This window comes from Myiozetetes cayanensis, unplaced genomic scaffold (assembly GCF_022539395.1).
Source record: "Myiozetetes cayanensis isolate MyiCay16 unplaced genomic scaffold, myiCay2020 scf18, whole genome shotgun sequence".
NCBI classification, from domain to species: Eukaryota; Metazoa; Chordata; class Aves; order Passeriformes; family Tyrannidae; genus Myiozetetes; species Myiozetetes cayanensis.
Genome location: NW_026087389.1, coordinates 5,875,844 through 5,898,243, shown reverse-complemented (window position 1 = coordinate 5,898,243; position 22,400 = coordinate 5,875,844). Strand labels below are relative to the sequence as shown.

General features: G+C 44.8%; 1 protein-coding gene across 1 annotated transcript in view; it reads right to left on the bottom strand.

The window, feature by feature from the left end:
* LRIG1 (leucine rich repeats and immunoglobulin like domains 1) overlaps window positions 1-22,400 on the bottom strand; it is a 91,025-nt gene that overhangs the window by 24,889 nt on the left and 43,736 nt on the right. The window contains exons 4-7 of the mRNA XM_050313236.1: window positions 7,013-7,150; window positions 5,856-5,999; window positions 3,469-3,612; window positions 2,523-2,666 (exon numbers count right to left, since the gene is read on the bottom strand). Coding sequence (XP_050169193.1) covers window positions 2,523-2,666; window positions 3,469-3,612; window positions 5,856-5,999; window positions 7,013-7,150 — 570 coding nt within the window. The remainder of the gene's footprint in view (window positions 1-2,522; window positions 2,667-3,468; window positions 3,613-5,855; window positions 6,000-7,012; window positions 7,151-22,400) is intronic.

Below are 22,400 nucleotides of genomic sequence, written 5' to 3'. Positions count from 1 at the left end.
GACAACATACTTTCATTCCTAAAGAAGTTGTAGTGTTAGTTATGAAGAACTGGCATCTGGTCAAAATTATGTCCTCACCTGCGATTAAAGAATTTGTCTGGGAAAAAAAAAAAAAAAAAGTGTTCAAAAGCAATCCTAAACCTGGCTGAGAAAATAAATAGTTCCTTTTGATTCTGCACAGAATAGCTCCTGCCACGACTGGTGAAGGCACGTTCTCTCTGGCAATTGTGCTGTCACCTCAAGATGGACAGACAGAGCAGTACTTGGAGAGTCCCCCAGTGGTGCACCCACGTGGAAGGTTTCAGGAGCTACTGCACCTGGCAGTGGCTTCTTCAATGTGCCAGGGCTCTGCTTCCCACCATGGGACAGGCCAATTTGCAAAACAGCAGGTTTCCCTCCTCAGCAGTGTCCTGCTGTGCAGCGGTGTCCTGCTGCCAGCCAGTTCTGGACCAGGTACACCTGACACGCTTCATTCCCATTGACCAAACTACGGGTAAAAAGTGAAAGGGAAGACCCGACAGCCAAGTCATCATTTACCTCTGGTGAAATTCTAGGCTCCCACTGTGGGTTTTGCCATGATGCTGATGTTCTAGCACCTGACTGGTGAGTACAATCAGCCCTTTCTCATGCTCATAACAAGGCAAGAGCTTTCTTTCCTTGTTAGCTTTTACATCAGACCCAAGCCTTGGGGTCACATTTTGTCCCAGCAACTGAACGAGAGACAACTTCTTCTTCAGATGACCAAGTCCTTCCTTAGAATTGGAATTCATTCCCTCTACAACCATACACAGTGTCTTCTGGTAACTGAAACCCAGTAGATTTAGCAATAGTGGAGACGAGCAAGGATCTTTCAATCAGGAATGAAACGTTCACATTTAATGAAGTGCAGGAGTCAGTCTGGATGTATCCACTGCTTCCTTTCCTCACCCTTCAATTTCAGAGCAGACCTCTCCTACAAATACTCTACAAATTCTCGGTCTGTGGGAGTTTCAGTTAGGAGATCTGATGGCTCCCTGCAGCAGCCTTACCCTTAAGGCAACACCTGCAAGAGCTTGTAACATTTCGCAGGGCTGTGTGCTAACACCCACATAATCGCCTTTCACATCTCAGTCACTGTCGTCTCTGGCCTCACACTCCAGCACAATCCTGTTTGTCAGGCCGAGCACACCCCAATGGCTCCCACCACCTCACATTTCCAAATCTACCCCATCCTGCACCAGCACAAGTGACTCCTGCACTGGGTTTCTGCAGTTACTGCACAGGATGGCCCTTAAGTTGGATGAGATCCCAATCCATACCTGACAAATAAAGGACTCAGCACGACATGCAACCTCCAGTCTAAACCTTGGGTGTTTGCAGGACAGTGTCAGGTATAATATAAAAGACAAGCATAGCTTTCCCTAAAAGAGTTCTGACATTAGTCCTGGGCCAAGAAAAGGAGCCCTTTAGGCACGGGCAGTTTCGCAGTAAATTGAAACATTAGGTAATTAAACAGTCACACATGTATTTAAATAAAACTAAAAATAAAGCCTTTCCTTGCGCCCCTCACATCCGAATGAATAATTTGGGTTCAACAGCTAATCACAGGGCTAATATGCTAATTCTAAACTTGAAGGGATTACACGGTTCGTGCCCACCTACCTCTGAATCCACAGCCCAAAAGTCTAGGGGCTCACAGCTGGGTGGGCAGGCACCAACCTAACATGAGTCCAGAGTGAGGCCTCTGGCAGCAGGAAGCTGCTTTACCGTGCTTTGTGGCGGATAGGAGAATCCCTAACAATGTTTAACATTTCTGAGCACCGAGCAGAATGAATTGCAGTCCCACTAACCACATGTGTCAAGCTCTCCAGAGAAAAAAGTGAATCTTTCCACAGTCCCACCGAGGGGATGACAGCTACTTCTGTAAATACTGCAAGTCCATGTGTGCCTCTTCAAAAAGGCATTAAGCAGTGCCACAGACCCAAAAGACACCCTTGTGGGGCTGTCCTCAGCAGCAAGGCTTTCTTTCATTTATCAAACACGCTGTATTCACAGCTGGAAACCTCAGGAGAGCAAAGCCAATGTATTTACTTTTCAACAACTGAACCCTACAGGAAGGGGTAAAGTGTAAACAGGAGAACTGCCTTTAAAGGGCCAAATCTCTGCTGGTTAAAAACACGATTGTTCTTCGTAAATACACAGGATAAAGCAAAGCTTCCTCCAGGCTGTACAGTCATTATATGGCAACTTACATGTCTTGTAACTCTCTAGCTAAAAGCATTGGCAAGCCACAGCTCACAAACTCTCCAGGTCTTTTGGCACTGTGTACTTCTAGTGGGTTCTAGTCTTTGTTTCTCGTGTAAACACATTTTAATCAGGTGCTCTGAAGGTCATAACATCATAAATAACGAGGGCATCACTTAGGAGGCTGCAGCTCCTGCATTTCTACAGGTTGATAATACAGTGGGAGCTGTAAGCCTTGTGACTGGGAAAATTCCTTACTCTCATGCCAACATTACACAACACAACAGAAACCAACTTACAGCTCATGCAGCTTCTGGCAGAAGCTCCAGCCATCGGGGTTGATGCGGGATATGGAGTTGTTACTGAGGTGAAGCTGGTGCAGAGAGGAAAGGCCATAGAGAGAACCGCTGTTTACTTCTGTCAGGCTGTTATATTCCAGGTGGCTGTGGAGAAAAATCAGAAGGAATTGACAGATAAGCAGCACTGGTCAAATTGCTGGAGAATTTCCAGCAAGAACTGGAATTCTACACACCCATGTGGATACATGTATGTGTGGGCATTTCTTGTCAAAGGCAGGATAGAAAGAAATCCAAGGACAACACAAAGGAAACGCCCAGAAGGAGCTGTAACTGCAGACATAAGCTCCACTGCAAGTAAACTGGGTTTAAAGCACCCCAAACAAGTTTATATTTGCAGTGTGTCAGTTGTGTGACAGCAGCATCCAGAAACATGCTGCCTTGTGACCTTGCAAACACACCTGAAAGCCAAGCATGCTGGAAGCTTCAGGCATTTCTCTGCAATGACTAATCAATTTGTTCCCTAGTATGGAAAGAAAGCATCATCTAGATAGGGCAGTTTGGTTTCTAGGTATGCCAAGAGGTGGAATAATCATGACTGCAACACAGAGTTCCCACATGTCAGCCAGACAAGCTTTTACTCAAAGACCGATTGAGATCATACGGAATGTTCAAATCGTCAAACTTTCAAAGGAAAACTCACAAGTAACAGGACTTTTTTGACTGAACACCTGGTAAAGCAATGAGTTTTAGCAAACTGTGGGTCAACTAAACAGAAACTGCTGCAGCATGGCAGAGCTCTGGGCGTGCAGGACATAGGAAGAAGCACGAGGACTGGCACAGGCGCTCAATGGGTCTCTGGGGAGTCCTCGCTAAAATGCAGAGAAAGACATGAAAGCAGGTAAAGTCCTGTCTGTTTAAGGGAAAAGAACCCCTCTCACAAACTTACAGAACTTGCATCTTGGCTAGACCCCAGAAAGCTCCATCAGTCAATTTGCTTATGTTGTTGCGCTGGAGTTTCAGGACTTCCAAGCTGTCCAGTCCCTGGAATGTCAGGCCTTCGATCAGGCGGATGCGATTCCGGTTCAGCTCCCTAAAATCACCAAGGCCATACAAGTTTATTAAACCCCAGTCCTTTCTCACGAAGTCATCTGTGCAGCACACAATGGGGACAGCAATGCCAACAACTCCTCTGTCAAACATTCCCGGGAGACAGCAGAAACGCACCGGAAACTTTCAATCCCAGAGCTATCCAGGGAAGTCAGCTGGGTGTGATTGCTTAAATAAACTCACCCTGGGACAGCCTTTCACTATAGAGGAATAACAGACTGCAGCAATCCCTCTTCATCCCTCCTTTCTCTGCATTTCTTTTAAGCCATTGATCCTTTTCATCAATTTTCACACTTCATCTTGTCTCAAGGGCAGACACCATTTGAACCAGTACAGCCAAACATCAGAATTATTTCCCTTACAACCCATTGTTTTTACAGGATTCGTAATTGCCCAGTAAAAATGTGCTCTGAAAAATGCAGGTGAGGTGCCCCAAGAACTGTGGGCTCAAGAGGAAACTTTATGGCCAAGTTTGAAAGGAAAGCTTTCAGTTCCCCTGACAAATTTCACATTTTTTTTTCTGCTATAAGAAACTAATAAAGAGTGAAACAAGTTGTTTCCAATAACAACGCAGTCTTAGTACTTTGTGTATACAAAGTTCTCCAGCTTGGTTCATTAAATTTCTTTTTCTTTTCCTCGGGTGGGGAAGGACTCCTAAATTTTGGGTCTACATTGTTTTCTGGATAGCAGTATGAACAGAATCACAGCACACTTTATCAATCTATATCAAACAGTCTTATGGATTGCTTGACCCAGACATACCAGATGAAAAGCCAATTCCATAAAGTCAGTGGAAAACCTCTACACAGTGCACTGAAGTAAAGTGAGAGCTTTTAAAATGGATACTTTCCCCACACATACAAGACTAACCTAAGGGTAGTTCCCTAGTCAGTGTTTGTGTTGAGGAAAATGGTGGAAGTTACAACATCAGAACTTGTTTTGGAAAAGATGAGGAAGCCATAGAAACTTTTAGCTTACTTTTCAACTGCCTAAAAAAAACAATGTTGAACTTGCACTCAAGTTGAGTGTAATTAAAGTCAACTGAGCAATTAAGACTTTGCAGGCTTAAAGTCCCTTGTCGTACTGCACTTCCTGGGCTATTAGTGAAACAGGCTTTGCCAGAAAAAGTACACAAATTCTACAACACATCAATCTGTATAACTTGCAATTCATTCATGTTTATCCACAGGGTTAAACAACCAGCTGTGAGGCTGTCATTAAGAGTACCAATTACCCCAACTTTCAGTGCAAACTGCGTTCCTAAACAGTCTGAGTTGTTTCTATTACAGTTTTGCACATAATGCAGTCAAACACAGGGGATTACAAGCTCTCACTCAATGGACAGTAACTTCCAAAGGAGAGGCCACAGACTTTTAAGATGCATCTGCTGCTGTGTCACCCCGTTCAACCCCGAATTCACTATAAATCCTGCATGCATGCAAGCACAAATGCACACACATTCCTTGGGCACACCACGGCTTAAGGATCTGCCCCTGCCATTTAGAGGTGTGAGTTCCAACAGCTTGTGTGGACTTTATGTTAACAGACAGAGGTTGACCCTTTGCCTATCAAATTTGATGGAATGATTGCAACAAGCCTCAGGCTGGGCCCGTTTCTCCAACAGCAGCAGAAGGGAAAAGCTAAACAATTAGTGCTACTTTTTTACACACAGAGCATGTTTACAGCTGCAGATGTCTGAGTGTCCCCATGCAAGCAGGACAACGACAATGTGTGTGTTAACTCACCTCGAGTGCTGTTTTCTCTGCCCAGATATCACTGCACAGTTTAACAACCTTCCCTGATTGCATTTTTATTGCCACATAAAGATACCTGTGTGGTCTTGAAAAACTAACATGGTACCTGAGCTCTGTCACTCGCAATAGAAACATCTTCCAAACCTCTCCTGCACCACAGACATCACAGCAGCTTGCAAGGGAATGGAACTGTCTCACTCTGCCAAGCACTCAAGATGCTGATGTCTGCTGCAGCATCCCTCCCTTCCCAGCTGATCCAAAAGGTGGCCTGAAAAGCCAACAGTTACGAGACAAAAAGGACCCCCTCCCAACATATTTTACTAGGTGCTGGCAGGGGACTGCTGCATAGTGTATTCTACATTTTACAGACAGTAGGTGAGGAAGGGTGACATTTGGTGTGTGTATATCCTCAGGGATATTTTGTCTCCATGAAGTGGGGCTGAGCTTAATTAAAGTGGACATTTCTACTCACAGCTGTATTAGCCTGGGTAGCCTGAACGCCTTGACAGGAAGCTGAGTGATCCTGTTTTTACTCAGACGAAGTGTTAGCAGGGACCGTGACAGACTATCAAAAGCACCAGGCTCCAGGGTGCTGATTCTGTTGCTCCCCAGGTAGCTGCAATAAATCACAGCAGAAAAATGAACAGTTCTGTCAGAAATCTCCTTTTATCAGCATTTAGTCGGTCTCGAGACAGGCTGGTGAAATTACAGCGATGGCTTCAAACCAGTTGGATTTCTGGCTGCACAAAGAGCACAAGAGCCTCTGATGAATGTGGAGAATCCCTGGGCACTTCCCAAGAGCTCCTTGATACCTTCCTACTTTAGAGCAAGGCAATCAGGAGCAGAAGCCAAAAATTGGAGAATATTCCAGTGCAAGATGATTCTATTCTTTCCCTGGTTTTCCTTCAGTATGTGTCCCAGGGCTCTTTCTTACTTGGATCCTAATCTTAGCCAGAGAGGCTGTTTTTACAGGACAACAGGCAAATGTACATCACACCACCATTCTCTGATACCCTCTTACCACCAGCACCAGAAACTAAAGTGTAAACTTTAATGCAGGCAGGTTATTTGCCTGCACTGCTTCAAAGGTACCTAAAATACAGATTACTTTATGTTTCTCTGAATAGGCAAACATCTCTGTAGGGAGGGGGTTACTCTGCTTAACCCCCAGCTTTCTTCTAATAACTAATGAGACATTTCTGTTCTTTCAATAGCCACTTTAATGACAAAATAGTTGTTCTCCTTCCACTCTTCCAGATACACGTGGGCTGATCTGGGAAACAGCACAGAGACTTCCTACAGGGCTAGAGACACGAACAGTTCTGCTGGCTTGTAGGTGGTTTGCAGATGTAAATCACCCACACCTGAAGGATGCAAGATAGCTTTTCTCTGCAACACAGTAATAATCTGCATTCATAAAGATGCATCAGAAACCAAAAAGACATCAATCAAAAAATAACATGGCAGTAGAGACAACGTGCTGCCTTTTTATTCTCCTTTGCACTTAAAATCCTGACAAATAATACCATACTTCTTATATTCATTACTTCTCCCTTTTTTTAAAGGTTTGAGGCCCTTTCCTCTGCTGGGGTAACTCAACAAAAGCTGTTCCCAACAAGAAAAACTCACAGCTCCTTTATGTGAAGTCCCTGTGGAAAGCAGCCGTTTCGGATTTCCGTGATGTCATTGAAACTCAGGTCCAAGGTTTCCAGGGTAACGTAGGGCTGCAGCTGACTTGCTTCAATGCTGCGGATCCTGTTGTGATGCCTGAAACGGTCAGGAGGAGAAACAGAAACTATTTAGTTCTCTTACAAAAACAGAAAGAATACTCGAGGCTGGCTGCAGGTCCCCAGGCTGGCCCTAAGTTTGCACACTCAGTTATGGTGCTTCCTCTACAGCTGTTGGAGGAGAAACCCATCCCAGAGAGACGCTCCCTAATCCCCGCGCTGTTCCTCTGTCCAGAGACCAGCTCACAGGTACCTGAAGGCTTTAAGACACTTTTTCTGCTATGGCACAACACTTTTCCCTTTTGCAGAACTATTGACTCCACTCATCGGTTTTTCTTCCAATCATCTGGGCTCGTTCTTCTACAGGCCTGCACTTCCAAAATGGATTTGTTACACACAAGGACTGCGTGGCTGGATTTTAATCCCGCAGGCAAGGAATGCTGCCAACGTTATTCAGAGGATGGGACTTCCAGAGAAGGAAACAGAGAAGTAAATACAACCTCCAGAAAAGTTACAAAACATTGTTTTCTTAATTCCTAAGGATTCTTCTAAAAATTCCCAGTTTTGCACTATGTTACAATGATTTGTAACACACAGAAAAACTTTAACAGGATTTGCAAACGTTCTTGTAAGTGTTTCCTCATCTTTTGCTACTTTTGTCCCACTGTACCATCAGGACAACTCTGCAGTGCCAGACCTGACCAAGGATCAGACCTGACCACAGATCAGACCCTGCACTGATCACCTGTGATTGCTGCAGTACAGCCTTAGGGTTCAATCTAAGGTTTTTCTTTGGAGAAGGTACTACAAGCTGTGTCTCCACAGCCACCAAACAGTTAAATATCTTTAAACCTCATCTGTACTCAACAAGGTCTAACAAAAAAATCCCCTTTCCTCTGACTCCTTTCTGGCCTGAATCACTAGAAGGAACACTAATCAATTAAAAAAAATACATTGTGCATTAGTCACAAGAAGTAGAGCACATGCCTGATGTGAATTCAGACCAGTCACTGATATTACTGGCAAGGTTGTGAGTGAGGCACTCCAAACACAGACACTCACCAGACACTTGGGAACTTGCTGAATAATAAGAGATAGTAGAGAGAGTTCAGACAAGTCCCGAGCCTTAATCCATCCAGCTACCTACTGGGTAACCAGAGGAGGAGACAGCAGCCAGTGAAAGAACTCCTGAAAGCAAGTCCCAGTTCTCCTGACAAAGCATCAGCTCTTTGAAACAGAAAACTGAAGGATGACCGACCACAGCCTTCCAGGCACTGGAGTTGACAGCTGCCTAGGAGTCGGTCTTCTCCAGCCTCACCCCAACTTCAGGCTCTTCCAGGGGTTCAGACAAGCCCCTTTCAAAGCAAACCTCCCCCCTTCAACAGCAAATGCCAACAGCACGTGGCAAAGGACCTGCTCCCCACACCGTCATCTGCTCCTTTACCCTCGCTGTTATTAAAACCAGATTGTTTCACCACCACATTTGCTGGTGTCTGCAACAGGAAGAGGATAAAATCTGCAACCCCAGAACAATTTGCTTTTTGGAGACTCACCCTTTAAATAGCCAGCACATGACCCTCCCTAAGCACTGGGGAAACAGGCACAGAAATGCTGCTTTGACTGAGGAGTTTTAATGATACTTAATTCAGTGCAGGCTCCCAAAACATTAAGGACCAATCTTACATCACTATAGCAGTATGCTGCTAATACAAGGACACAAGGTGTCAAGAAAATCAAAGTAAAGCCATAATTTATGTCTCCAAACTAGTTATTCCATGGGTTACAGGCACACAGGTCTCTACAACCAGAAACTGTATAAAAGACAATGACATGGCTGCTATCCAAATGACCAGTATTAATTTACAGCTAGAAATAAAGAGTGAATTTTCACATTCATGCACCCAGGAGAAGGAAGGTCTGGTGAATTTATACTATACTGAGACTAAAAGACAAGAATAATCACCATACCCAGAATTTTGTCGTCTCCATTAACTAAACACATGGAGGCAAAAGGAACTTTTTTCCCCAAGGACTAGTTGTGGGGTTCTTTTCAATTAACTCAATTAGTAGAATCAGCAAGTTCAAAAATTTCAGTCTTCTCTTCCTCCTCAAAAGCAGAGAGTCCAATAAATGTGTGTGTGTGAGCCTGATTCAGGAAAGCACCTCAACGCAGACATAACTGAAAGCAAACCCTGAGCTCTCCTGAAGCAGGGGCTGTGAGTTCAGCTCTGATCTCATCGAGGCTGTGATGGCTGAGATGAATCTGGCCGTAAATTAACAGGAAATGAAGACTTGTACAAACGAACTTGGAGAATCCATAAATCACCTGACAATCTCTGCACAGGGCAGTTAAGTCTGCAAGGGACTGAGAGCACAGAGCGAATTTGGACATGAAGTGCTCTTCAGAAGCCAATGTTATTTTTTTGGAGTATTAATATTTCTGTGCTTTGGTTACTCAACATATATCCAATCTGCCTGCCTGCCAGATCTCCCAGCCCGTCCCAGAAGACAGACTTTAAGAAAGGAAGAAAAGGACAGGAAAGATATTTTGTTTGAGCCATGTTAGCAGTTTCCAGGTGACTTCTGTCTGTTTGCCTCTTGCTTTCATGTGCTGCAGCTGGCAGATGAGATGGATGCGTTATTTTACACAGGAAAAAAACAGGCTCCCTTCTCTCCCTGTCTCCTTCAAACATGGGCTGACTCCAAATGTAACTCTCAGCTCCAAACACCATCCCGGGCCAGTCCCAGCTGGGGAATGTCAGACAGTTCGCTGCAAAGCACTGCACCCTCTCAAAGCACTGCACTTCAAACAAAGCCAGCCTGGCTGACTTTTCCTATACACAGCATGTGATATGAAGGCAACATTGCCCAAACCTTTTACTAGCTTGATTACAATTTATTTTTCATTCTTTTGGTAAGAGCCCAAATGTGATTTAACCCTTCCTGTTATTACTTGGATCCCCTCAGCTCTCCTGCCTTTGTGCCCCAGCTCATCACAAGGGTGTTTTACAGGAAAAAAAGACCGGTGATGTTATGACTTTGCCTCTTCTCTTTATCACTGACTGGAAAAGGGTTGGATTTTTCCCAACTAGCTCCTTAGTTTACACTTGGTTGGCTTCAAAGGTGACAGATCAGATTTTAGTACCAATTGCTGAAACCAGCCAGGAAAGCACAAATAACTGGTGCTTGCACAACCGATTTGCCTCCAGGTGTCTTTCCCTTTCCCTACTCCTTAGGTATCACAGTCTGGAAACAGCTTTCCCTGCCTCACTTCAGCCAGTGTTACCTCAAGAGTATAGGATGACAGGGCTTCAATGTGAGATTGTGCAATTAGAGCCTGGAGCAGCAGCCAAGTCTCTTAGTTTCTATTCCCAGCTTTGGCACCAGCTCATCTGCCTTGGGCAAGTTCCTTAACCCCTCTCTACCTCTGGTTTACCAATGTGTATGGAAAAGCACTACCCAGCTAGGACAGTACAGAACTGCCTCTGATGAGGACTAAAAATCTGGAGTCAAAGCAGCTCAAGTGAAAAGGAAATCATAGGAACTAAGGAGCCCGTCCAAGTCCATTTGGGTTTGTTTATGAATATGGGAGGATCTGGTGAAAACAGCTGAACTTCCCAGTTCATACCCAACGTCATTCCCACAGACACCTCATCTGCAGCTAACACAGGCCTTGAACTGTAACATCTCTGTGCCAAGCTAAGGTAACTCAGAGTCAGCAATGGATTACTTTTAGACTCCGAGGTCTGCACATATGGCACTTGCTCAGGAACTGCTTCACCCTCGAGTCAGCCCCAGCTGCAGAGGAAGAGAGGGGAGCTGGGGGGAGTCACTCTGCAGTCTCTCAGCTTAACCCACCGGCACCCAGCCTCAACACCCTGAGGGAGCACAGTCTCTTAGCCCCTGCACTCTGCAGTGCTCTTGAAGAGATCCCTCAGGATTACAGGAGATCTGGGTTAACCTCAGCCAGCTCTCTGCTGAACCAAGCCCACAAGGACGTCAGGAAGCGAATGTGCGCTCTCTGCTCCTCCGGGCTGAGGAAAACAAGCAGAACGTTCCAGTGAAGCCAAAGCGTGTTTGGGTTTGCTCTGAATCGTGAGGGAGCCGAAGGGGGTGGCAGGAAAATAACAGGTGGCGCAAAGTCAAAGGCTTGCAGCATTTCCAAGAATCTCAGTTTGTATTTTAGAGGTAAAGTTACACTTCAATCCCAGTGGGTTTCCTCGTTCGAAGCATCTTTGTGAATATTTATTTGATAAACAGGTTGTGAAACATTTTCCACTAGACCTAATAGGAGAAGAATTCACCTTCTTCTTTGCAGCAAGCCTGTCCTTTGGAGAACACTAATCAGTTTAATTTAGACCGTGGTTTCAAACTCCTTGTGTGAAATCGATGCAGAGAGCAATGCAAACACGCTCCTTTGTTGTTTGAGCCACCTCCACTCCCCCCAGCAGCTGCCCATTTGAAAGCTGACAGCGGAAAATCAAAGCAAGCAGACCCTCAGATGGGAATGTACGAGGGGCTTTGGATGGACTGATTTAAATACAATCAGCACAAAACCTCCTGGTTTAGACAAAGCTTGAATTAAGGCTGCCTGAGCTGCTGAGAGTCTGCAGCGCAAATGTTCGGTGAGAAGCGAGGCTAAAGGCAGGGAGAAGTCACATGCTTGGCCTTCATGTAGTGTCAGCTTACAGATCTGGCTGGGCTCACCAGAAAAAAGGGAAAGCTGCAATACAGCAAACCTATTAAACCAGCACCTGTTACAGGCATCAAAAATAAAACCGAGCTTCAAACGAGAGGCTCCGCACCTCGGGGAGGGTTCTATTAATATGGCAGCACATTTTCAAAATTAGCAAACGAGGGAAATCACAAGGCTAGAAAGAGAGAAATTTTAAAAGTTCAGGGTTTGGTTAATATTTTGATACTGAGAAAGTATTGAAGAAACTAAATGCTGGAGCCAGAAAGGGTTATGGGGTTTGCTACTGAAGGACAGGCAAGGTTTGGCGTCAGAGACTGGCCATGCAAAGAGAGGGAGATCAAAGGCATTGAAACAGGAGAGGGATCGCATACACTGTGACTAAACGATGCCTGGAACTACCTGCCATCCTTCTCCTCACCTCAGAGAAGATGGAGATCCAGTATCAATCCTCCTAGAAACACTGAAGAAGATCGAAGACATGGTTTCCTAAAGCTTCTTAGGTGATTTTAACATCTACTCATAGATATTTACTTATTTTTTTTTACTTCCAAAGACTTTTATTTCAGAAAGATTTTTCTTCTGTACTGTAAGTGGTGAAATATCTCCTTGCAGTGGTGAAGCTCTGTCTGCAGCAGAAGGTGAAGTGAACACTGGCAGGTGACATGTTGGAAGTCTGTGGCACACCATACTCTCTATTTCTTCACATCCCAGAAAAACTGAACTTCCCAAAGTGGATGAGCCCTCGCATCTCCCAGCTGCTCTGGGAAGCCCCACTGACACTGTCTGACACTTTGCACTGTCACATCAGCCTCTCCATGATAATCCACAAGGTATAAGATTTTGGACCATTACAAGAATGTGTATTTTTATCCAACATGTGCTGTATTTGCTTATGGGAACAGCACCACTGTCCTTTCAGGGTAAGGCTGCCTGGGTTACTGTCTGGGCAGGAAGCAAGGATGCATGGCAGCAGCCCCCACTTTTCTCAGATGCTCTGAATCACTCCTTCCCTGAGGAATCCTGGCAGATTCCCAGGCTGTGGCAGATACAGCTCTGTTTGTTCAGGTGCTGGCTGCACGCACAACAAGAGCAGAGCAGTGGCAGGCCAGGCAGCCACTGCATTTTAGGGTCAGCCACAAAAGAAAAAATAAAAAACAGAACAACCCAAACCACAAAAAAAAAAAAACAAACAAAAAACAAAAAACACTTGCACAGCTTTTTACAGATATCCAAACTTTCCCTTAAAGGTTTACATGTTCTGCCCAAGACTGTATGTCAGGACCTTCCCTCTCCATAGTACTCCTTTAAAAAAAGGTCTTTCTAAGATGCAGCAAACCAAAACCCATAACCCTTTTACAGTCTTCCACTTCACATCATATATAACAGTAATGCAAGAACAAGCTGAGGGAGCTGCTCCAACTATATCAAACTATGGCAGACATTTCTTCATCTGCTGTACATCAGCTTCAAAACAAGTATATGTCAGGGGCTTTATTTATCAGGTCACGTTCTCACCCTGTTTTGTGGTTTAGAGGATGAAGAAGCATAAAGCAAACTACCCCCCACGCAGCTGGGAGAAGACAGGGGGTTCAAAAAACAATGTGAGTTCTATTGGGGTTTTTTTGAAGAAGAAGGAGGAGGGGTGGAAAAAAATGCAACCTTTCACAGTGAAGTGACTGCATCTCTGTTCCAGGTCATGGATGTTTGGAGGCAGAAAGCAGCCTGGGAGATGAGATTTGCTAATTCACCCCTTTGGGCCCGGGAGCAGTGGCCACCTGCAAAGGGCTGTGCTGTGAACTCTCTATTCCCACAAGCAAACTATTACTCACGCAAATAGTTCCACTGCAGTCAACAGGACTATTCATGTGAGACCAGTGTGACCCAAGGGCTCTGTTTTCACTGTCTGTTAAAGGCTCCTCTGTGGTCACTCACAGGACCAAGCTCATCTGCCTCTCACACTGACAGACTGTAACCGCTGACCCTGCAGCAGTTCAAGCGTGGCCTCGGAGCATCCCTGAACCCTGGGTACCCAACCATGGGGCAGATGTTATCCTCCTGCCAGGCACCCTCTCACAGCTTCTTTCATAAGGCAGCCACATGGATCAAGCATACTCTTTAGAGACTTCCATGCCAACTGGACATAAGCAAGGGCCTGTATCTGATGATCATTAAGGGGTTTTGTTGGGTTCAGTATGAACAGCATGAACGAAAAAGCCTTTCTTCTAATGTAACCAGAAACCACCCCATCCAGTGAGATACATATTCTAGCACTAGCATTGTTTATGTAAAACTTTCGGACTCTTTGATGACCTTATGCTATGCGATTAGATCCACTGAAGTCAGTCGTGTAATTTTTAAAACATCTCTCCCTCACTCTGATCTCCATTTACTCTCACTGGATTTTGACTTGCCACCAAATGATTTCAGATATTTTTTGCAACACACAAGTTCGTAAGCCTTCAGAATTTCATTCCACTAGGAGAGCAAAATGTGTGGGACAGGCAGGATTAGAAGTTAGTCATCTTTAAAACAGAAGCTGTCTTATCTCTTCAGCAGATTACACAACCTCCTATGACATCAAAGCAAATTAAGATTCCTGAAGACAAGACAGTCTCTGTTACAGGCACAGTCCCCCATCGGCAACTGGGTGGTTCTAAGAGGACCTGCTCTCTTCTGGTTACACTGGATGTTTCATCAAGACTGTGCTCTGCAGCAGCTTTTTAAATGATGCATTCACAGAGGGCACAGATCCATTAAACAGGCTGTGCAAAGCATCTTTCATTATCTGGCACAGCTTCTCTGTAAGGAGCTTCCCTGAACTTCTATGAACTCAATACCAGAGCACAAACCTCATGGCCCTGTGTACAGCTCTACCTCAAACCTCTCATCAGTGATTATCTTCAGAGCCACTGAGCGCATCCCTGAAATGCAGTTTGGCCACTTCCACAGCACAAGGGAGGGAGAGGAGCTCTTAGCCACTCAGCACAATGAATGCTGGTTTTGAAACAGCCAGTCTGCAAGCACTCATAGATGTGCTAGTCCTTCACCCCCTTCTCCAGCTCTCAGTCCACACCACTGCTCCTGCCACTTCTCACATCCCCTGACCTCAGTCTGGAGCAAGCACTGAGAAGGGCTGCAAAGGAGACGAGAGGCTCTTCTGAGTGCTGAACTCTGCTAAGGAGGAGAATTGTCCTATGGGAATAAAAGGAAGGGGAGTCATATAAGGTAAATGGCAGTTTTCATACAAGGATGCAGGAAACCACACGGCTCTGCACCAGCCGCCTGAATGAGGTCGTGGGCTCAGCAGAGCCTCTTTGAAGGAAAGGCTGCATCAGTATTTGAAAGGGGTCATTCAACTGCTGGCAGATGACAGTCAGGTCAATGTTGCCATGTTCTACATCTTATATCTTCAGTCTGCTACTCTCTTACTCTGCCACTGGCTTTTCCTCTTGCACTTTTACCTCAAGGGCTTTCTGCTTATACGTGCCATCCAAACTCAATCTTCTATCACAAATTAAATGCATAAGCCACTCCTTGTAGCCAAGAAAGAGGCCAGCTGCACCCCCTCCAGTTCAGTGCTCTGAGGAGTTCCTGCTCTCCACAGCCCCACACTTGCACAGCACTCATGTCAGCGCTGCCACCCAAGCCCTCCCACCCTTATCACAGGTCTCAAAGGTGAGGCAAGTCTGTGATAAGGAAGAACAGACACTAGAAATCAGATCCAGCCTGGACCAGGAGCAGTAATCCTGCCCCACTCCCAGGCAGAAACTGCAGCCTTCTTTCATTTTCACTCTGAGTTTTGTGTTTTTAATCAACAAGGACGGCATTTTCGACAACCAAGAAGGTCCAAAAGCACAAGGCACAGAGGCACTTTTATCATTAAACCCTGATACTGATTTTAGTTTCTCTTTGTGTAATAAACGATCAAAGAAGATCCACCACAGCCTGACGAGTGCATGCGTTTTGTGGGTGGTTTTGTTTTGCTTTTGTCTCTCCACAGGAGTGAGGAGGGGAAAATACACAGGCAGAGAAGCAATTAAAGTGCAACTCAAATGTGATGGCTCTGCCCATGATGCTGCAATATTAATCCAAATAGCAACTGCAAGCAGACTTCCTGATAGGCACTGCCTGTGCCTCTAAGCCATGATGTGACACAGGGGCTTTTCCTACTTCTGACAGGACCACAACAAAACCCGGTGGATTTAACTACACAGGAGCTCTGCTGCAAATGGAGGTAGATAAAGGACAACACACTTGAATACATCTACTCTCCAGACCATCAGTCTCATTGAACTTGCAGCAGAGGCTGCTAAAAGACTTGCCCCTTGAAGAAGGCAGCAATTGAAGAAACACATTTTTGACTGGCCAGTCAAACTCCTGTTAACACTTGAGAGATGCAGATAGGCTGGCGGGTTAGTCTGCTCCAACATGACACACACTTGTGCTCTGTTGAAAGGGCTTATCTGTCCTGTCAGCAAGGTCACCGGAACTGGGATTGCCTCTGGGCAGACTCCACCGAGCTCTGCTCACACTGCTCAGCCTGCAGGAAGGAACAGCTCCTCTGCGGAAAAGCAATGGTCAAGCTAGCGAAGAAAATAGCTGCTCTTAACAAGTCTAGACACCCTGTTATTAATAAAGCGTGTCAAGTAGGAAGGGTGCTTTGCAAACTCCAGAACAAGGTGCCAAAATATCCAGAGAACAGAAAATGTGAGCTCTGGAGTAGAACTGCTACTGTGCTAAGCCAGGTTGGTGTAAAACGCTGTTCAAGCTTTCCTGGAGCAGAACTTGTTGGTGGTAAGCATTCACCACCACTGAGCCAATAAGTTCTTCAAGTTTCTTTAGTAAGACCATTCACTTCTTCAGTTCCTCTGATTTTGAAAAAGATGTCAACTCTCTAAATAAAACAACCTGGAGGGCAAAATAGTCTTCAGTAAGACCACCCAAAGTGTTCCTTTTCCAAGGCACCTGAAGGATTACAGAAAGTCCAATGCCTTGACCTGATTGCACTTCAGCAACTACTTCCATGGAGTGTGACCTGCAGTATAATGGACTGGAGATGGTATTTTAAGTCTAAAAACGAGCCATTTATAGATTCTTCTTTTACCCCTCTCCCCAACTCGTTTTTCTCTGTTCATATCTGACCTCTAACAGTTGTCTTTTCACCCTGTGCTCCTGTTTCATTTTCCAGCTGCCTTTGCTATTTTCCCCGATGTGCAATCGAACATTAAACGGTTTGACAGGCAGAACATGTACTCACCCAACCACTTATTCCCAATCAATATTCATGTGGAATTCCTGTTAACAAGCAAGAGTTATGCACACACTGAAGGGAGGGTGGCCTCTTCAGTGATCACTTCATTAAAGGTATGACAGATCACTCTCTTGTCTACCTTAACCAGCAATCACATTCTCCACGCTGCACACCCCCAGCAGGGCTGGTTTTGCAAGAGTAAGATAATAACTTTTGACATGATCTCTATTGTTCACCTCTGCAATTAATTGGGGGATTTGACATGGGTTACAAATAACAGGAAATCCAGCACATAGCCAGCTTTTATTCATGTAAAAATGAGCTTTCTATAGGCTTTTACTGCTAATTTTTTCCAACCTGCACACAGCAGGATCACATTTTAGTGAACACTGTTTACACTAAACTTTTTACCCTACACTGTTTCTAATGGTGCCATGGAAGCATTAGGAGTGGTAGAGTGGATAAAGTAAATTACAAAACTGATGTGGTTCAAAGCCCAGTTTGTAAAATGAGAGCAGAGTTCATTTTTTAACACCTCTGCTTCAACAGTTTAAGCCTTGTTATATGCAAAGGAACTAAACCACACTGCCCATTCTCAAGCCTTCCAGGGTGCTCAAAGGGTGGCAAAACAGATGTATTCTGAAAAGTGCTTTATGCCACCCTACTTAAAAATCACAATTCTACCCCCACTCCATTCTTCCCCCTCACTGTCCATCTATTTGATGCTCTGAGCAAGCACCACTGGTCTACCAGCCAAGAGAGTCCTCACTGTCAGCTGTCATTGCAACTGGGCAATCTCAACGGGGAAGGAAGCACAGAAACATATTGATAGCTTCCTGATTTTGTGCAATTTTAGTTACTTTAGTTAAATTCAATTATAAGAATGAATCTCCCAAGCTTTCAGAGAGAAAACTTCTACGTTAACTTGCTTTTCTTGCAGCTTCAGCTTTGCTTTTACTCACCTCTGAGCAAGCTAAATATCCATTACTAGCAGTTTTCAGGCAGGAAACTCCAACATGCTAAAGAAACTTTCAACTCAGCAAGTTATTTATATTTGAAATCTGCTCAGTCTGTGAAGACTAACAAAGGAATTGCTTTTGTAGACATGTGCTTTATTTGCCATATGCCATTAAATGAGACAGTCACTCTACCACAGATATTAATAGTAGAGTTTGGCCTATTCTAAGGCTCAAATATGAAGCTATTTTTCATACTGACCTTAACACAAAAGATCATGGTTGCAAATAACCCTAACAACTAATCTGGGCTTGATCTGCAGAGGGACAGAACTTGGTAACCATCTTGTGCATTGCACACAATATGCACCTGCCCCTGGAAAATGCACCAGGAGATGCTTTACATTCACGAGTTACATCTGCCCTGAGGTAGATCTTCTTCAGCTCAGAGGAAGCAGATCCACCCAAATGGGAATTTACTTGTTCTTGGGATGTAATGAATATGTGGGTCACACACAAAAAGATCCTGTTCCAGGATTCCAACTCCTAGCCTTGTGCTCTGTCCCACAGGACCACTTGTGCCCTCTCCTTCCTCCAGACAAATACAAGTCCTGCCATGTGCTAAAGAGCACACAGATACCAGAGCAGATCTGACCCAGCTCAAAGCAACTCTCTACTCACAGAAGCAGCTGCCACAGCTGCACAAAATGCTTATCCTCAAGGTGTAATTGCTATTCCGTGAGCTGCCACCAACTTTCACTATTTTTTCCTCTGGCCAATTTACACTCCTCTATATGTGCCCAGATTACTTTCCAATGCTCTTTTGTTGAGTCTGATAACAAGTGCTGTACTGCTATTGCTTTTCTAGAAGAAATAATTACTCATTTCCCTGGAACAGCCTCAGATCCTTTGCCATTTCCATGTGCTCATGTTATATCTAAAAGCTCAAAGAGGACATGCAAATGATTAGAACAGTTCCAACAGCCCAAAAGAGAAGTCAAAACAGCATCTCTTCTGGTGCTTGGGAGCACATGATTAATGAGAATTTCCTCCACGGGGAAAGGCTCCTGCAGTCTTTGGCCTCAAAAATTTGCAGACTTTTACACACCAAGCCTTATTACAAACTGAGCAAAACAAACAGAAGAGGTGGGTTTCAGGGTATCTTTGCTGCACGCTGAACTGCCAGCATCTGCTCTATTTCCCTTTTCCACGTCAATACATTCACATTCAAAAATAGAAGCTCAGTAGTGTAGCTTGTACTGTGAACCAAACCCTCGGAAAACAACACTCTCTCCCAGCTCCAAGGGGAATTGCCTGAGTAAACACTGGAGGACTGGCCCCTGCAGACATTACACCCCCTAAGCGATGCAAACAGGGGTGGGGGGTGAATCTGCTCCCACTTACGTATCTGCAACCTGCATGTATCACTTTCCTTAGTTCCCAGAGAGTTTTCTTTGTGCCAGTAATCAGGCAGCGTGGTTTTCTGAGCTGCCCAAGGCACGTCCTGCACACAATCAGAGCCTGCTGACTTCAACCAGACCCCGCGCACGGCTGCGTCTGAGTCATCTGGATTTTGTGCTTATGAGCACAAAACCTCTTGCTGCGACCCAGATGGAATTAACAGAGCAGTCTCCTTATTTCTAATTGTTAGATCATCCCTTTTTAACTCCAGCAAAGATGACTTGCAGATTAAATCTCTTGGGGGTCAAGGCAGTTGTTGTGTTTGTACAGCAATTAGCACAGCAGGATCCCAGGCCACAAATGGCCTCCAAGGCTATGTCTGTACTATGGTGTCAGCTCAAACCTCAGTTCCTCATTTAAGCCAAACTTCCCAACTATCAACACCACCTACACAGAAGTTTTTACTCTGGCCTAGCCAGGAACAAAAAGTGAGCTCAAAAATCGTGTAGAGACCAGCTCAGGCTTCAGCTGTGCTCAAGCAAGTCTTCACCATCTTAATTTGAAAAGCAAAGATGAACTGAAGTCACACGTCTCAACACCACCAGATGCTGGGCAAGTCTGCAGAAGGAAAGTCTTATTTGCAAGATCTACTGGTATCAGCAGAGCACAATGACTGCTTGCATTGTTTCAGCTCACGCAGAAAGACACCTTTGTCTTGGGTGGAAGGAAAACAGCAGCTCAAAGAAGCTAATGGACCATATGGGTCTTCAGAAACATGCAAACATCAGTGAAACAGTGCAAGCAGCACTAAAGTAACAGCTGCTTTTCCAAGCCTTTACTTTGAAAGGATGAGGCAACAGCTCCAGGAGTAAGATCAATAGCATGATCCTGATTCTGCCATGTCAGGGAACTCGAAAAACAGTCAACTCCAATCTAGTACAAAGGTCTAATGAGATACAAAGAAAATCAGACAAGAAACAAGGGTCACGTTACTAACCACATGACTAACTTAACCAGAATTATAATAAAGTCTCCAACACTTAGAGGAAAAGCTCTCCAAGAAACCATGCAAGTCAAATAGTAACGACTTCAATGTAGAAATTACTGGCTGCAGTCTGTGACCTACCTTACTCCTGACATCTAGATGGAATACCACAGAGTACCCTTCTTCCATGAGGACCATGCTACCCTGATCAGCATCTGAGCTCACCAGTCCTTTCAAGAAGCCCTCGTATGCTCCCTGCCACTCCCATCTTCCAATTCTCCATGTATTTCGTTTTCAAATTTAACATGATACATTTTGCCTGTGGCAGAGTAGATCACTTACCTTTCCCCTATTAGCCCTCTGTTTAATCACAGTTTAATGTGAATTGATCTTTACATTAATGAGTCTGTAAAGAAGATTGATTTTCTTCAAGAGACTTTTCTGCTCAGTTTGGCAGCAGAGTAGTCCTATTGATTTCGCTTTCCCCAGTAAATACACTGCAGTGTCACTGATTCACTTCTTGTGAATCAGCTAATCCTATTTCACACCCCTTTGCTCCAAAAATCCTTTCTCTGACTTCCTTGTTATCTGTGCTTATTCAGAGCAAGATGATGGGGCCAAAGCATCTCAGACAGCTTTGGCTGTTGCTAACACACAGTCGACTGTTGTGGGTCACCATCCCCTTTGTTCCTAAATGGTTGGGGCCTTAAAAGACTTACAGCAAAAGAAAGTTATTTTTAAGTATTTAATCTGTTAACTTCCTTAATTCCTAGTCAGCTAAGGATGTCGCACAGTGTGCTCTGTTTACCATTCTTGCTCCAGAGGTCTGGTTAGCAGGCTGAGCTCTACAGCTGCCCAACAGCCTGTGCTGGTGTGCCTGAGTCAGAGGATGCTGCCTGAACCAGGTTGGCCACCTTGGAACCAGGGCAGAGGACAAGGATCCACCTCCATCATCCTGTGCAAACATCCCCAGAACGCTCCAGGATGCATTTACCCACAGGCAGGTAGACAAAGCAACGGAGACAGGCCCAGAGTAAGGGTTGAGCTCAGGGGTTTGTAGGGAATTCACAGTAACAGGGTTGATTGCAGCTCAGGTCTTCATCTCACCTGGCATGCTGGCAAGGCTAAGAGTCCTTCCAGGCCAAGTTAGCAAGGAAGTTAGAGATAAACAAGACTAATTTCTGGTGCAAATAGGCCATTTCTTCCATCTTCCCCTTCCCCACCAGATCAGGTAACAGAACCTCCTCGAGAGCCTACAGAGTTAACACACTCCTCCTGCATTCATATGGGAAACCCTCAGCCAAGAGCATGTCAGTGAAAACATCCTGCCATCAACTCCCAAATGTCCAAGTCTAGGAACTGTAGCTAAATTACAAATGCTGTGGGAATTTCAGGCAAGGTTCTCCTCTCAGCTATTCCGATGTAATTTCGGAATGAATCCAGATTCAGTCTCTCCCCCTCCCAGCTGAATTTCCTGGCTTTTGTTTGCACTAACAGATGTTTGCATTTAATGTCTGTCTTTATTTGGTAACTCGTACATAGATTATTTTTCCCTTCTGTTCTATTAAAAGCCTTATCAAGTCCCTTATGTTTGCTCTTGTTGAGATGAACGACTTTGGCGGCGTTTTCAACGGGCAAGGCAAACAAACTGACTCTTCGAGGAATAATTAAACTGAACTAAACTTCATGGCAGGGTATTAGGGCAAAGCATTTTTGATAGATACGTTATGTCTGTGTCCATCTGCAGCCTAGAACATCCAAAGACTTGCAGAAAGCTTTGAGAATTCTCTCTGCAACAGATTCCCACATATATACTCAACTGGCCCATGGTCCACACACACACACGGGGTCAAGCAAGTTTTGGATGATGGAGACAGGTATGGAAAACCCAAAAGCAGGGAATGCAAAGTAAAGCTCATTAAAGAAAACCTTTATGGAAAACGTGAGTTTAGCAGTATGGCAGATTTCTTTCCCACCTACCCAAAAAGAGAAAAAGTCTCT